The following is a 15,745-nucleotide window of genomic DNA, read 5'->3' as shown; positions in this document are numbered from 1 at the left end:
CTCTCCTCTCCTTTCCTCCTCTCTTCTTCCTTCCCTTCCCTTCTCCTCTAGTGCCGGCCTGACATTCGTCTCAGTCCATGATTGTTTCTGGACCCATGCCCCCTCGGTGGACATCATGAACAAGGTATCAAGCAACCTGTTTTCCTGCTAGTTCGGCTCCATGTTCCTGACAGCATTGAGGATGTTTTTTTTTGTTGCATTTGGGGGCAATGGTTCTATTAACCCATTAAGACCTGATACAAATTTTATCTAAACCCCAACAGTTTTCTAAAAAATATTGCTATATAAGTGGTTCTCAAACTTTTTCATTATAGTCAAGGACCCCCAAAATAATATGTATTTGGCCACAGACCCCCAACTCAAAATATGTTGTTCGAGGGACCCCCCATATGCTCAAAGATTTTGCACACATTTTCACGATTTTTCAAAATAGCAGATCTACAAGCTCATAGCGCGGCAATCGGTGCTGCGCTATGAGCTTGTATATCTGCTATTTTTGAATAGCCAAAGTGTAAAATAATGCTTTTTAGCTCAAAACAAAAAATGCGACACAGATGCGAATTAAAGTTACAAAAGATTTCAACTTTTCAAGCAAAACGGTGCCACGCCTTCAAACAGTTATGAGCAGTCTCATTGCAGTGGAATCCTTCCCCCTAAGGCCCATAGCATCTGCTAAGTGATGCAGAAGAAGTAGCTCGGTGGACCCAGATCCATTCTCCTCCATAAGTGTACATGCTGCTGGCAGCAGGTAGCACCATATGTCTGCACCACGCCGTGCCTATTCTGTTGTATAAATGAGTGCGTCTGCCCCTCCCCAGTGACTATTGCTTGTTTTCAAGCTCCAGACTGTGGAAACGGCGCTGTCATAAAATGGGCCAAATTACCATAACCCCCTCTTTATTCTTTCTTTCTTTTTTATTTCTGTGTATCTAGCTTCAGAGCCAAGTTATGAGTTTAATGTCCCTGTCTGATCTCAGAGGAGTTATAACCCTCGCTATCACTCTTCGCAGTGCATTCTTTCTCTCACATTCTGTCTCCTGAACTGTGAACGTGCGCCTCCCTCATTACACAGGCAATTGAACATGGAGACGGCGACAGGACATAAAACATCTTAGTCGACACCAAAGCAATATGACACAGCTCTTTTATATCGGCACCAGCTAATCCATTCTTCAAGCAGGTGTAAAATTACTCCCGACCAGTAGATAAAATGAACGGCGTTCTCCCACCCTCCTTTCCTCCCTCCTCCTCTTCCTTTTCTTTCCTCGCTGTTGTAACTCAAAACATAAACCCTCTCTACTTTCAGTTTCTCCATTAATTTACCCTTTGAGCACATGACGGCTTATAGCCAGTAGAACGGGAGAGGAGATTATGGCTTTTGGTTTACTTTACTTTGACACATCTCATAACAGACAGTCAGTGGTGGAAAAAGTACTCACATTTTTTACTTAAAGGAGAATTCCGGACATTTTAAGTGTTATCTTTGATGTGTCGTTACTCACCAACCGACGTAAACAGTGGCATTGTTTATTTCCAGTTATTCCCCTGTCGTCATATTTTCAACCCCCTCCGTTGTCATAATGGGAGCGCGTGTCATAGGGAAATTCGTCTATTATAACCGATGCAAAGTTATTTTTTTCTCTACTACTACTCATTGTGGAGTCTTATGATAGTCAAACATGCAGTGAAAGTTCCTGAGAGGCTACCGCTAATGACGAACGAGCTAACGCTAGTTGCTTGTTTCTCTCCCAGAACCTGGCAACTTGGTGTTGCCATGTTGAGAAACAAGCAACTAGCGTTAGCTCCTTTAAAGGAGAATTTTGGACTAAGGTTTTCTTACCTTTTCTAGCTTTTTTTTTAATCATTTTCGGTGAGATCTGATGTTCATAGTGACAGAACACTGTAAAAAAAAATAATAACTAAGTCTCGCTAGACTTTTTTTTTTTTTTTTTTTTTTGGGGTTGCATAGTGTTCTGTCACTATGAACGTCAGATCTCACTTTTTTTTTTTTTAAAGCTATTAAAATATGCGATCTAACTCAAGGCCTATCCGCGCACGTTTTAAGCTGTGGCGGACCCGGGATGGAGTTATGAAAATTTTCTACTGTACCATTCATCCTAAGATATCATAACATCATAGAAAAGATAAGAAAGCCTTAGTCCAAAATTCTCCTTTAAGTAAAAGTATCAATACCATCATGTAGAAGTATAGCCTGGTAAACCCTCCCTCCGGAAATCTCAATTCCATTTCATTTCAGGAGTGAGTCTGGCATGATCCGCCTTTCTGCAATATTGGCTCTGTATGCCAAACGGCCGGGCCTATCAGCGTCGTCGCTCATTGTTCTGTGATTGACAGCTTACGTTGGCCAATCAGGTGGCGAGTTCGAGTGAGCCCAAAACACGAACGGCAGCCATCTTTTTCTTGTGCGGCCAATTCTCCGCTATTTTTTTACTTCAAAAAGCTCTCTAACTTCTATTTTGAGGCACGGAATTTACTTATAAGATATCGTTTGGATAGAATTTAGTTGTTTAACTTCATATATGTGGTCAATTAATCATGACAAAGCCTATTTAAAAAAAAATAATTAGAGAACCGGTAGGGGCGGGCAGTGACACCATTGTACCCGAAAAAGGCAACCCATTTTGGGTATGGCTGTCTCAAAAGTCCCGTCGCGTCACATTAAGACTGGTGAACTGCTGATTGGCTGAAGGGGAAAAATTATCATTGGCTGAAGGGGTTGTCAGTCAACGGTATTACTCCCGCCCAACTCCAGCACAGCCAATATTGCAGACAGGCGGATCATGCCAGACTCACTCCTGAAATGAAATGGAATTGAGATTTCCGGAGGGAGGGTTTACCAGGCTAGTAGAAGTACTCTGTTGCAAGTAAAAGTCCGGAATTAAACATTTACTTGCGTAAAAGTACAAAAGTATTGGCATCAATATGTTCAGTACTTAAAGTACCAAAAGTAAAAGTGCTCATTAGGCAGAATGTCCTATTTCAAAATAGCAGATCTATCGCCATCTGTGGCGATGAGCTTGTACTGTAGGTCGGCTATTTTCAAATGGTGGAAATGTACAGTATGTAGGGCTGAAGTGGTTAATGTATGTTTTGTAATAATTATCAAAATCTACAAAGTAACTAGTAAGGGCACGGTCACACCGCACTTCTATTTTGCCAATGGGGCGGAATCTGCCAATGCTTTGTCAATGCAAATGCGTGGATTCATGGTCTTGCGCATCTTTCTTGCGAATCCACGCATTTGCATTGACAAAGCATTGGCAGATTCCGCCCCATAGGTAAAATAAAAGTGCGGTGTGACCGTGCCCTAACTAAAGTTTTCAAATAATCATAGTGGTGTAAAAGTACAATATTTGCCCCTGAGATGTAGTGGAGTAGAAGTAAAAGTACTGAAAATTGGAACACTCCAGTAAAGTGTAAATACCTCAAATTTGTACTTAAGTACAGTACTTGAGTACATGTACTTAGTTACGTTTCACCACTGCAGACAGCACTAAAGGAAAAAGAAACACTACAGCCGGTAGTCTAGTTCACTCAGCCCACACAGTGTAGAAGAGACAAATGGCCAGGCTGTGTAGTGCCTAGTAATAATGGATCTACACAGAGCTGTGTTTCAGTCACTCTGCTGCCGGGAGACCATCCATTTGGTTGGTTTGGGCTGGGGAGTGATGCTCTCTCTCGCTCTCTTCCCTCAATCTCCCTGTCTGTCACCGTCCATCTTTGAGCCTGGTCCAAAGGCTACTATTAGAGCCACGGAGCAGAATGATCTGGGGAACGACTCAGGTTGATTGTTTTAGGACGGCCTGACTCAATGTAGTCCATTTCTCCCTTTCCTTTCTCTGTGCTCTCTGTCAGGTCTGTCGGGAGCAGTTTGTGGCCCTGCACAGCGAGCCAATCCTTCAAGAGCTGTCCAACTTCCTGCTGCACAAATACTGCTCTGGGATTCTGTGAGTCTATATACCTGTGTGTGTGTGTGTGTGTGTGTGTGTGTGTATATATATACACACAAATCCCCTGTTATTTTAACTCTGAGAATGTAACATTTTACCGAATGGACCATTAAGGATCCTTTTAGTTACAAATGGATGAATGAATACTGAATATTTTACTGTATACAGCACATGCACACAGGCTCAGTATACGGAGACACACGTGCACACACGTACCAAGAGCCCTATAAAGGATACGATAAGGCCGCCTTGATGCCATGCATGACCAGTTATCTCCAGCCTGTATCCAAATAAAAGCCTAATTCAGCTGTATTTCATTTCAAAGCCTGATTCATCTGGTACCACAAGGCCCTCCTTTGAAATCGGGTTGCATTTTCCTCACATAATGTAAATGTGAATTGCCACCATGAATATTTTCTGCCTCGGCTCATGCAAATTGATTATGCACAGTATGTTGTAGAAATAGATACTTATGTACAGCACAATGCCAACAGTGAACACATTTATTGTGTACAGCAGCAGTTAGGATATCAACCCGTAAATGGCTGGTGTAATCGCTGGCAAACTTGTACCAAAAGTGTGCATGGAGGGAAAGGAATACAAATGAGGTAATGCAACAGAGCGTATCCTGAAGAAATAAGCCACACTAGCATTTTATCTGCTTGCATAGCTAACTCTATTGAGAGAACAATTCCGATGCCTAAGACAATACAGTACTGTGTGATGTAGAAGTCGGGTTTTTCCTCTCTTGCTCCCATCATCAAAGTTAGTTTTATTTTTTATTATTTTATCCCACGATTTTGTAACCCTTTTTCACCCGGTGCCAATTTTCTAAGTGATCCTGGGCTCTACACTCCCCCAACAGCCTAGGGAGCCCAGGGCCGAGCTCATGCCTCCTTCAATGCATGAGAGCCAATGAACTTCTTGTCACCTGACAGGGGGGAGTTTCCCCAGTAGGACGTAGCGCGTAGAAGGAACACATTATTCCAACCAGTTCCCTTCCCCTCCATCAGGCGCCCTGGCTGTCATGGGGGAGGCGGTATAGCGACCATTTTTAAAGGATGGTATTGTACGGCAACAGGGCAGCGGCGGCACCAGGCAAGCTGAAAGCCCTTCGCTTTCTGCTCATACATTTTAAAAAAAGAATTCTTCCACTGCTGTTTTTATTTTTAGATTTGTCATGTGTTGACCTTTTCTCCAATGTCATTAAAACGGTACCAATTATACCTGAATAGCTAACTAAATGTTGGCTAACGATAATAACAGTGCAGTAAAGGCAAAAAGGAGGGAGAAGAAAATGCTGGAAAATGTACTAATGAAAAAGACGACTTTCTTTAGCTTCAGGCCCTGTAAAGAAGACACAGAGACCTACTGGGGGGCGTTGCTCATACTATACTGTAGCTGTAGCATAGATAGACCAAGGGTTTTAAAGCATCCGTGGCAGCTGTTTACAGCTGCTGTCATTCTGTCCCTTTGTGTATAAGCTGTGAGATGTTTGTGTCCTGGTTGAGACCATTACAGTGTGTTATGGTATGGACACAAACCGGGTCCCCCTGGACATGCAAGCACAGTCAAGGAGAGAAGAGTTAATGCTTTTAACAGTGCTGTCAAACAGTCTTGGCTGGCTGGAGGGTTTTAAATAGACGGCTAAAAGTTTTCACACATTTTTTTCAGCATTATTTTATGTTCTATATATATATATTTATTCTGTGTGTGTGTGTGTGCGTGCGCGCAAACCCTCGTATCATCCTTCTCACTGACCTCGGGTTGATACAGTACAATATCTTATTTCTCTGTGAGATAATTGGACACCTACAGTACAGTACATCTATCCTATACTTGCATAGTAACACCCCCCCCCACCCCCCCGCCCACGCCCACCTCACACATGCACACTTTCCTCCCTTAACACATTCACAGCCAGGTACTACGCATCCCCTTTATTTAGCTGCTGCTGTTTGACGATCTATGGAGCGCCGCAGAAGCCACAACGTGCACGCGCATGTAGCCAAAAAGTGTCCGTGGGCTGGTGGAGAGTCCAGTCTATCCACTGGAACAACTTTTTTTTTTACCGCGATCCGCCATTTTAGAGTGCTCGCACGTTGAACATGGCTGGTTTTCACCAACAAAAATAAAGAATGGAGCTAGAGCTGTTTTTCTCAAAATCCCATCATTGGAGCGGACGGACGTGACGTTTCTTGGGATGACGTCACATCCGTTGTTTCCTTCTAGGGGAGTCGCGGGATCATTCCTAAGTTGCGTTAGAGTCCTCTTGTGGAATAAAAAAAAAGAATTGGATCACGTAGATCAGGGGTGGGCATTGTGGGCAACTTTGATGGAGAGGGCCACTTTCCACACTCACTCCAGAGGGCCACATTGCATATAATCGGGCAGAAACCTCTTATCTCCGTAATATAACTTTTTTCGTGAATGAATGCCGTACTTCGCCATCTCACACAAAAGTAGCAAAAATAGCAGATCTACAAGCTCAAAACGCGTTTTGAGCTTGTAGATCTGCTATTTTTGCTACTTTGAACTGGAATCCTGTTTTTGTTTTTTTGTTTTTTAATTGGAATTGTGAAATGTAACATTTTTATTGAATTTCAAATGCATTTAGTTATACTTATGTTAACTTTTTGAACTTAATTCTCTCTTTCCCTCTCTCGCTCACAAACATACACAGCAGTAGTTAGGAAATGTAATTTCCTGTTCTGAATTAATGTACAGTAGTTCATTCCTCTTATACAAACACAAAATTAATGATAAGCTGCGTCTAGGCTGCGTCTAGGCTTTCAGATTAGCCTAGACCATTGAGTTTGTATAGGCAGCGCTTGAACGGTTTGGACAGACAGACAGACCAACAGAGTGGCTTATACCAGCTGTTTAGCTACATTAATAACATATATAATTATTATTATATGACTTATATGTTATCACATAAATAACATAAATAACAATAACATTTTGTTAATGGCTTCAGGGTCGCCATTAACAAAACTCCAGCATCGTCGTTTTCCAAGATATTAAAACTGTTCTCTTTTCTTTGCTGCAGGTCTGAGATGAAGAACAAGAAGTATGTGGAGTACAGGAAGCTGATGCAGCTGCTGGCCAAAGTGCCCCAGACAGGTCAGTCTACACTCTACAGCCATGTCCCCTGGGGGCCCCCAAACACTGGCCCTGGATCAGCCTGGCCTCTCTGAGCCTCGGGTATAGCATTTCGAACAAGAATAAAACACAGTTACTCGTCCATTGTTTTTCACATAATTGGGAAGAGGCAGAACTTGTCTGTCCTGAAGGCCTGTTGTGAGGTTAGCGTTATAGGACTCAGCTAGCACTGATCCTGTTTAATTGGATGACCGCATAGAGACCCTTTTGTGACCCTGCACTCTAATTGCTCAGTGTTTAGTAATTGGACCTCAACCGCCAGTCTTAGACGGCTTTGATAGTAGCTAATTTGCAACTGTCCGTCACTCATCGTCCGCCACTCACTCTGGAAGCACTGTTGGAGAAACGACTGTGTGACACCATCCGTCAGAGTCTCTTGCTGCAACTGTCGCCCCGAGAGATTGTCCTGACCTTTTTGATCCGAACACGCACACAAACTGGCTACGCAAGCTGAAAAGTTACTTTCAGCGTGTGTCCTGAGAGGCATCCATCCTCCTGTGTACCTGAGAGCCCTTGAGTTGAGCCCAACCCATTTATAAATACTGTAATAGACACTTCCCTGTCATCCTGTATTACCATCAATGGGAGTCTATCTATGCCTGTTGTTGTGTCCTGTCAACTGTTGCTGTGGCAGCACAGTGTTTTTATTTTAGTCATAGTCTTTTGAATAAAATTCCAGTTTAGTTTTAGTCATATTTTAGTCATCTGAAAGGTTTTACTGTTAGTCTAGTTTTAGTCGACTAAATATCATAAGATTATAGTCGACTAAATCTACAGTTGATTCAGTCGAGTAAAATGTATGTTGGCGGTGCCTTGATGGCGTCGTAATGGCTGATTTTACAGTTGGTTGCATGCTGAAAATAGCCAATCTACAAGCTCACACTGCGACGCGTTGTGAGCTTGTAGATCTGCTATTTTCAGAGCGCAACGCCCGAGCGCAACCAAACATAAAATGACATGTCTTAGTTCTACTGGATCTCTTCTCCACTAGTCCCTCACTAACATTTTAGTCTAGTTTTTATTTGTTGACGAAATTGTCAATATATTTAGTCTTAGTTTTAGTCATCATAGCTTAGTTTTTATTTGGTTTTTATTTAGTTTTCATCAGTGAAAAAAGGTAGTCGACGAACATTTTTCGTCATAGTTTTAGTCGACGAAATCAACACTGATGGGAGTCTATGCCTGTTGTTGTGTCCTGTCAGCTGTTGCTGTGGCAGCAGAGGTAGAGGCGGCCTCTGCCTGCCTGTCAGGTGAACGTTTGGCTTTGCCGTTTGCGTGGACACTCTCGCTCAATCTCAATCTGCAACCAGTTACCGGATGTTTGTCGCTGGCATCTGGGCAGTGTAAATTGACCATTGTTAATTGTGTCCGTCCTTTTGGATAATCAGCTTATAGGGCTCTGAGAACAGACAGGAGTTTGGACCACAGAATTGTGTTACTTGCGCTTGCTTGCTTGTTTGTGTGCATGATTGTGTGTTTATGCGAGTGGGTGTGGATGTTTACATGATGTGACTGTACTTGGCGTGTGCCTTACTGCACACAATGTTCAGCACCAGCCTCCCTGAATTAAGATGAAACTACTAGTATTTCTCACCTCTGAGATTCTGATGGCTAAATTGGTTATTCAAAATGTCAAATTATTTTGATTCTCTATTTTGAAGCCTCTCTCTAGTCAACTAAATGCATGTCTACAAAGGCAGTTAGTGATGTTATTCCCCCACAAAGAAAAACTAAAATTATTTTGTTTTCATTCATTCGTTATTTATATTTTTTTCAAGGATAACTACATCATTTTTCACAAATACTGTATGTGTGATGAAACATCAGACTTTCCTGTGATTGCATTCATTTGCAGGCAGACAGTAATTTGCAAATGCGGCATGAACAAAGTGAAAATGGCTTTCTGGTGTTGGGGAAAGACAGAATCATTATTTGGACTGGCTTCCTTCCCGAGTACCCATAGCACTGCCTGACACTTTAATAAAATGGATTTCTGGAGGAAAGCATTGAGGGATTGTGAGAATACTAAAGGGCACCGGCCTTTAGTATTCTCGATTATGACATTTTACTTGACGATTAATTTTGAAGAAAGGCTGTCCGCACGCTGGTCTGTAGCTCCCAGTAGAACATTTATTTAAGGTAACGTTTCGACCCGTGTGGTGGGTCTTCGTCAGGTATGATACCTGACGGAGCTTGTAGATCTGCCATTTCCTTTTAAAATATTAAAACATTTATGAACCTGGAAACGATTATGACGATTATGCAAAAATAATTGCGATTAACTCAAATAATTGCGATCAGGCGATTATGTTAGCCTGGTTCCAAACCATAGACCCCGCCCACTCTCTGAGTGGACTGCCTCTTGGTCTGGTGTTGAAAAGTGAGCCTATAGGATATCTTCGATACCCTCCAGTACCGTCCAATGAGAGTCGGAGGTGGGGGCGGGTCTAACGACAAACCAATCAGCGAATATCTGCTAAAACAAGCTGTGCGACGACGTCGGATCTAGGCGGATCCGTGGATCTCTTGTGATTGGTTTTAGGGAAATTCGAATCCCCTCCCCCTTGCAATCGCCGACACTGCAACCAATGTCAGACTGAAGCTGCGTGGAGCTTCAGTCTGACATTGGCTGCAGTGTCGGCGATAATCTGGCTACGATTCTGTAGTAATTGTGACAGGCCTACGAGTTGGAAATGCACGCACCACCATTCCCCGTTGTCCTCTTTGTATAAAGGAACACCTTGGCTAATAATAATAAATGTGTCCCCTTTGTAGTTGTTGTCGGGGTACTGGCCAAGTACATCTGGACACACAGTACCCATGGAATGTGTACTCTGCATTTAGCCCATCCTAACCACTAGGAACAATGGGCAGCACCCGGGGAGCAGTTGGAACAGTTCAGTGTCTTTTGCTCAAGGACACTTTGGCACTAAGCCAGGGATCCAACCGGGAAACCTTCTGGCGCCCCAAACGGCCACTCTACCTCCTGAGCCACTGCTGCCCTCAGACCTTATCTCTGCTCCCTTCCTTCTCCTACTGGCGCAGGTTTACATGGCACTGTGTAGGAGAACTAATGTTCACCGCCACGTGTATCAAAAACATTGCTGTCACTGTCCAAGTTAAACTACTGTTATTTGTGAAGCCATAGAATGTGACAATAGAAACTAAGGGAGCACAAAGAGAGACAGAATACAAAAGAGAGAGGCTGAAAAAGCTTGTGGATGAACTGGAGAGTGACGGGGGGGGGGGGGGGGGAGTCTATCAAGGGGGGGGAAACAAGTTATTTAACCCATTAAGACCGGGAATGCATCGCTGTCATTTTAAGATTTATTTTGGCTATTCAAAAAATAGCAGATCTACAAGCTCATAGCGCGGCACTCGGTGCCACGCTATGAGCTTGTAGATCTGCTATTTTTTTTTTAATCATGGAAAATGTGTGCAAATCTTTGAATACATTTTTAAGGTCCTTACACACCAGGGGCGTTTTTTTTTCATGTGAATAATACGTTTAATACGGAAGGAAAGGGTTTTAAGCACCACTGATATATAGCAACATACGTTTTTTTTTTTAAACTGTTAGAGATTTAGAAGACATTTGTAGAATCCCCCAGAAGCAAAGAATTTGAGTTACGAATGTTCGCTTTAAAAATATATATATTCAAAGATTTGCACGAATTCTCACGATTTTTCAAAAAAATAGCAGATCTACGAGCTCATAGCGCGGCACTCAGTGCCGCGCTATGAGCTTGTAGATCTGCTATTTTTGAATAGCCCAAAGTATAAAATAATGGTTATAGCTCAAATCCAAAAATGAACACAGATGCGTTCCCGGATAGAATGGGTTAATGTCTCCTGCTGTCTGGCGTCCAGCGATGCTGCAGTCAGTTGCAGTTCCTCCTGCTGTATTGAGCTGTCAGTGAGGCGAGAGGCACAGTTAGACAGCCAATAACTCAATGCATCACCTGTAACACACCACTGTGCTGCTGAGCGGCACCACAAGCACAGCGAGCAGAGAGCAGTACTGTATGTGTATATTACTTTATGCAACTGTTTTCAACTGTGAGATGGGGAAAAAGAAGACGATAATAGTCAGGTATATAAGATCAGATGTACACGATCAAGTGCATCTGATCTGATTGGATGATTTGGGTCACCTTGGATACAGTTTCAGTTCTGCACACTGTCATCACTTACTTACAGAACAAGATATGACACAGTCATATTATACCAGGTTGCTTTATTTCTCTCACTAAACATGGCAACGTTTTTAGATCCCATATTCTGAGAGGACATTGAGCAACAGCGCCGAACACAGTATTGTGGTTTGTCTTTAGATCCCATATTCTGAGAGGACATTGAGCCCTCATTGGCTAAAGGACCAGCCAATGAGGAAAAAGTGACACAAAAGTCAGGACTAGCGAGTGTAGATGTAGACCAGGTTTTGCAACCTGGTAAAAATGTTTTATTGAATGTAGAACCCTAATGTTCTATATTCAATAAAAACAATTCTGTAAGTGAAGACTTCACCCTCTTTTCATGTGATTTTTGTTTTCTTTCGCGCCTGTCCATGTAAGTAGGTGTGCAAGAGGACTCTTTCTATTGAGTCATGTAACGCATGACTTGACCTCTTAATTGTCATTCTATGTTACGCCCCGTGCCCAGTGGAATGGGCGTATTGTGATTGCCGGGGTCTTTCTCTCCGTTTGTTTGCTAGTGTGTTTGTTGGTCACATCGATAACTCGGGCAGTTTTAATCCAAATTGGATCACAAATGAGTTGGTTGGTAGGGTCAGGACCTGTGCTATTTATTCATTTTGATTTCAAATCGGTCAAGGTCATAGCACAAGGTCAGTTTAGCCCTATGCTTAAGCCTGATACTGCACATACTGTAGCATGTGGCATGGGAGGAGCATCTCACTGAGTGCATTTTTCACTTCTGCTTATACTACATCTCTTTATTCTTGTCTGCCTTCTCCTCCTCCTCCTCTGATCTTTTTTGTCTTTATTTAAAAATGAAAATGTTCTCTTTTCATGTGTGGTCCCTGTCTTCGCCGTCCTCCCCTAACGTCTGGTCTTGAGGAGGATGTGTCTCTTACGACAGTGTTTCCCAAACAATGGGTCGGGACTCATTTCTGGGTTGCGAGTAAATATCCCTTGAATTTGAAAAATCCACAATTTTTCAAAAGAATTTCAGAAAAAAAGAAAAAAAAATTGTGTATACACTATACAGTATAATATTAGTTTTGCCCTTGTTAAGCTTGGCCTCCTATTAACTCATTTCCTGCCAGAATTATTTCAGATTTTTTGCTGTAGACTGCCAGAGATTTTTCATTGAAAAAAAAAGTTCTCAGGAGCCGAGATACAGATTTTTTAAGTTTTAAGTTAACAAGGAAGTGGATAGGAGTTTAGATCTTCGATAAATCATATCTCCTTGGTCTTTGGGTCTTTTTTTTTTAAATAGAACGCAGATCTGCGTCTTTGGCAGCCAGGCGAGAAATTAAATAGAACGCAGATATGCGTCTTTGGCAGCCAATGTGTTAACTTCGATTCATCGAATATTGGAATATTGGATTAGGAATGCGACCAAAACTAAAAAGAATCTCCATGAATTCAAGGCTCCACGGGGTGAGTAATAACAATTATCAATGTTCTATCAATTATTGATAGACGAAAAGTCATTTTGGGTGTGAACTTCCCCTTTAAGCTGAGGGTGATTTGAAACTAGACCCACGGGTTCTCCCCCGGCGACCTTACCCAGCATGCCTCTGAACAAACGAGCGTCTGACCCCACCATACGGTATACAGTACATGACCTCTCTGCTCGGAAGAGTCAAAGTCATCATGTTGTCATGCCTGGAACGTGCCCCGAGGTGTACATCATGCTATACATAGACAGCTGCTTCATGTCTGCTCGTCCATCCAAGAAGTGACACCTAGTTCCTAGATAAGTGGCTCACACCCTCCCTCCCTCCCTAGCTGCTGCATGTCCCCATTCGTTGCTGTCGGGCAGAAACCACATACCTCCATATTTCAACTTTTCATGTTTTTTTGTTGTAAATTAACCCATTAACTCATTCACTGCCAGGCTTATTTCAAGCTAGTTGATCCATATGCCAAAGGCATTTTGGGTCAAACGGAGAAAAAAAATTCTCCGTTTACATTTTAACATTGAAGTGGATGGAGAATTAACTTTTTGAAAATCGTTTTCTCCTAGTTCCTTTGAGATTCAAAAGAAAAAAAAATAACCAAAAAAAAAAGAAAACACTGAAAACGGCCGTCAAAAGACGTCATTGGCACTATATGAGTTAAGACCTGAGGCCACTTCTAAGCATTTTCTTTTTTTAAATCAAAAAAAATAATTTTCACAATTTTTCAAAAATAGCAGATCTACAAGCTCGTAGCGCTGCACTCGGTGTCGCGCTACGAGCTTGTATATCTGCTATTTTTGAATAGCCCAAAGAAATCTAAAATGACACAGATGCGTTCCTGCCTTACTTCATCATCCAAGAGTGTCCCACAAAAGTGGAGCAGATTTACGAGCTCACGACAGGTCGTGATGTGACACGCTGTGAGCTTGTCGATTCGGCTAGTTTCACTATTTTTAAATGTTTTTAAAATAATAATAAGAAAGGAACGGTTTCCACCCGACATTATGTTGCAGGACGCTTTATATATATATGGTACACCTCCAAAAGCACTTTCACCTCTGCCCACAGGGAGCACCGTGAACGCGAACAGTTGCGTGTGTCGTACGAACTCTTATTTCCCCCCGTAGTTTCCTTGTCATGATGACAGCTGCACCCCCACGGCTATCACAGCCCTGGGTTAGGCAACCCGACCTGCTGGAGATGTGTGCGCTCCAAGGAGCAGACTTTTCTAGTTTCTAGTTTATGAGTTTTTTCATTGGATGAGTTGAACATGTTAACATACTGTACCTGTCATGTTGTGTCCTGAATTAATACATTGATGAGCACTACATACTGTATGTGACTTAAAGACACCCAGTAAATTATGGGATACATGGACCTACTGTAAACCTCTCTCTTTCTCTCTCTCTCTCTCTTTCTTTCTTTCTCTCTCTCTCTCTCTCTCTCTCTCCCTCCCCATCATTCTTACCTCCCTCCAGGTGATTTTGATCTCCAGCAGGTGAAGGAATCCACATATTTCTTCAGCTGAGAGGCATCCCGGGAGGCGAAGCCATTGGAGGGAAATGAGTGGAATTGACAGACTATACAGCTGGGAGGCAGCGAGGCCCCCGTGGTCTACGACTGGTCTCGTCTCCCTGTGAGACATCGGCACATTGATCCAGCCCCACCCTGGCTGGTCCCAAAGCCTCCTGCAGCTACTGGGGGTCATTCACACACAATCACTCTGCCTGACTGGTGGGTGGAGGGAGGGAGGAGGATGGACTACTACTACATCCTGTGAAAAGAGCAGAGAAAGACCCTCAAGGTGTGAAAGACGAGCTTTCATCTCTCAGTAGTGCAGCATCAGTTATAGGAGAGGCTTAGACCTGTGGTTCTCAAACCTTTTTTTATTTTATTTCAAGGACCCCCATTCACTCTTGAGTGGGTACAAATGGAACCAAATGCCATTTGGTTCCATTTGTACCCACTCAAGAGTTACAGACCTTTGGAAGCCCCTCAAGGATCCCTGAGAGTCTCCGGACCCCACTTTCAGAACCACTGGCTTAGACTGTGTTGTTCCAGTTTGTGAGAATTTTTGTGTGTGTGTGTTAAGTGTTTATGTATGTGAGAGTGATTGAGGAATTATTAAATTATCTTTATAAGCCATATAATACAGTATATATACTCAATCACATGCAAATTGTGTGCTATCTCTTTCACCGCGCTCTTTCATAGAGTTATTTGGAGAGCGCTGTTGCCAGCAATGGGTGGGATCTTTTTTCGATGTGTCTCTCTCTCTCGAGTGTGTGTGTGTGTGTGTGTGTGTGTGTGTGCGTATGTACACGGTGGCTGAGAAGACAGAAGAGTCTGTTCTCTGCAGGGGTCTGATTGAACCAGCTCAGTCTCCTTTAGCTTAGCCGACCACAGCAGATATTATTGATCCCCTTGCTAACTGGAGGAGGATCTCCATAACCCACCCACCACCACCATGATGACGCATTTGGACGTTTCAACTCTGACTGGAATCTCCCCATGAAGTTTCAAGAAGAGACTCTCAGTGATTACTCCAAGAGGAGAGATGATGGTAAATTGTGGAGAAGAGTGATTAGAGAATGAACTCTTGGTGCTGCAGAGAAACTGAAGCAGACGGTTACATGCCGTACTGTTGTGATTGGTATTATCACCTCACCTTTTGAAGTGGCTAAGTACCTGGTACTGATTGTTCTGAAATAAATGTTTTTTCTTAAAGACTGTCTCCTGCTTAATGTAATGGTCTATCACAGGCACTTGGTGTTCTCGGCATGTTTCAAATATAACGGGAAGGGCCTGTCTTTGTTTTTAATTATATCTCCATAATTCAATTCTATTGAGCATTGTGAAATGATGATGAAGGACTACGTTTATAACGGAGCACAAAGGGGTTTGAAAGCTCCACTAATCAACTCATATCTTCATTTTCTGGGCCAGCGCCCACATCTAGTCT

At 42.7% G+C, this 15,745-nt stretch overlaps 1 protein-coding gene across 2 annotated transcripts in view; it reads left to right on the top strand.

The window, feature by feature from the left end:
- Positions 1-15,510, top strand: part of polrmt (polymerase (RNA) mitochondrial (DNA directed)) — an 86,574-nt gene extending 71,064 nt beyond the window's left edge. Inside the window, exons 18-22 of one of the 2 annotated variants that reach the window (XR_013933361.1) lie at positions 52-124; positions 3,877-3,968; positions 7,024-7,097; positions 14,262-14,517; positions 15,120-15,510. Coding sequence is in view for 1 of the 2 variants with exons in the window: in XM_080431796.1 (XP_080287922.1) it covers positions 52-124; positions 3,877-3,968; positions 7,024-7,097; positions 14,262-14,311 (289 nt within the window). In the remaining variant the exon portion in view is untranslated. Of the gene's footprint in view, positions 1-51; positions 125-3,876; positions 3,969-7,023; positions 7,098-14,261 lie in introns of both variants that reach the window. The other variant, XM_080431796.1, reaches the window with a different exon arrangement.
- Positions 15,511-15,745: the final 235 nt, after the last annotated feature.

Source organism: Gymnoscopelus braueri (genome assembly GCF_963280865.1).
Source record: "Gymnoscopelus braueri genome assembly, chromosome: 6".
Classification (NCBI taxonomy): domain Eukaryota; kingdom Metazoa; phylum Chordata; class Actinopteri; order Myctophiformes; family Myctophidae; genus Gymnoscopelus; species Gymnoscopelus braueri.
The sequence above is the reverse complement of the archived record's forward strand: the minus strand, read 5'-3'. Positions and strand labels throughout refer to the sequence as shown.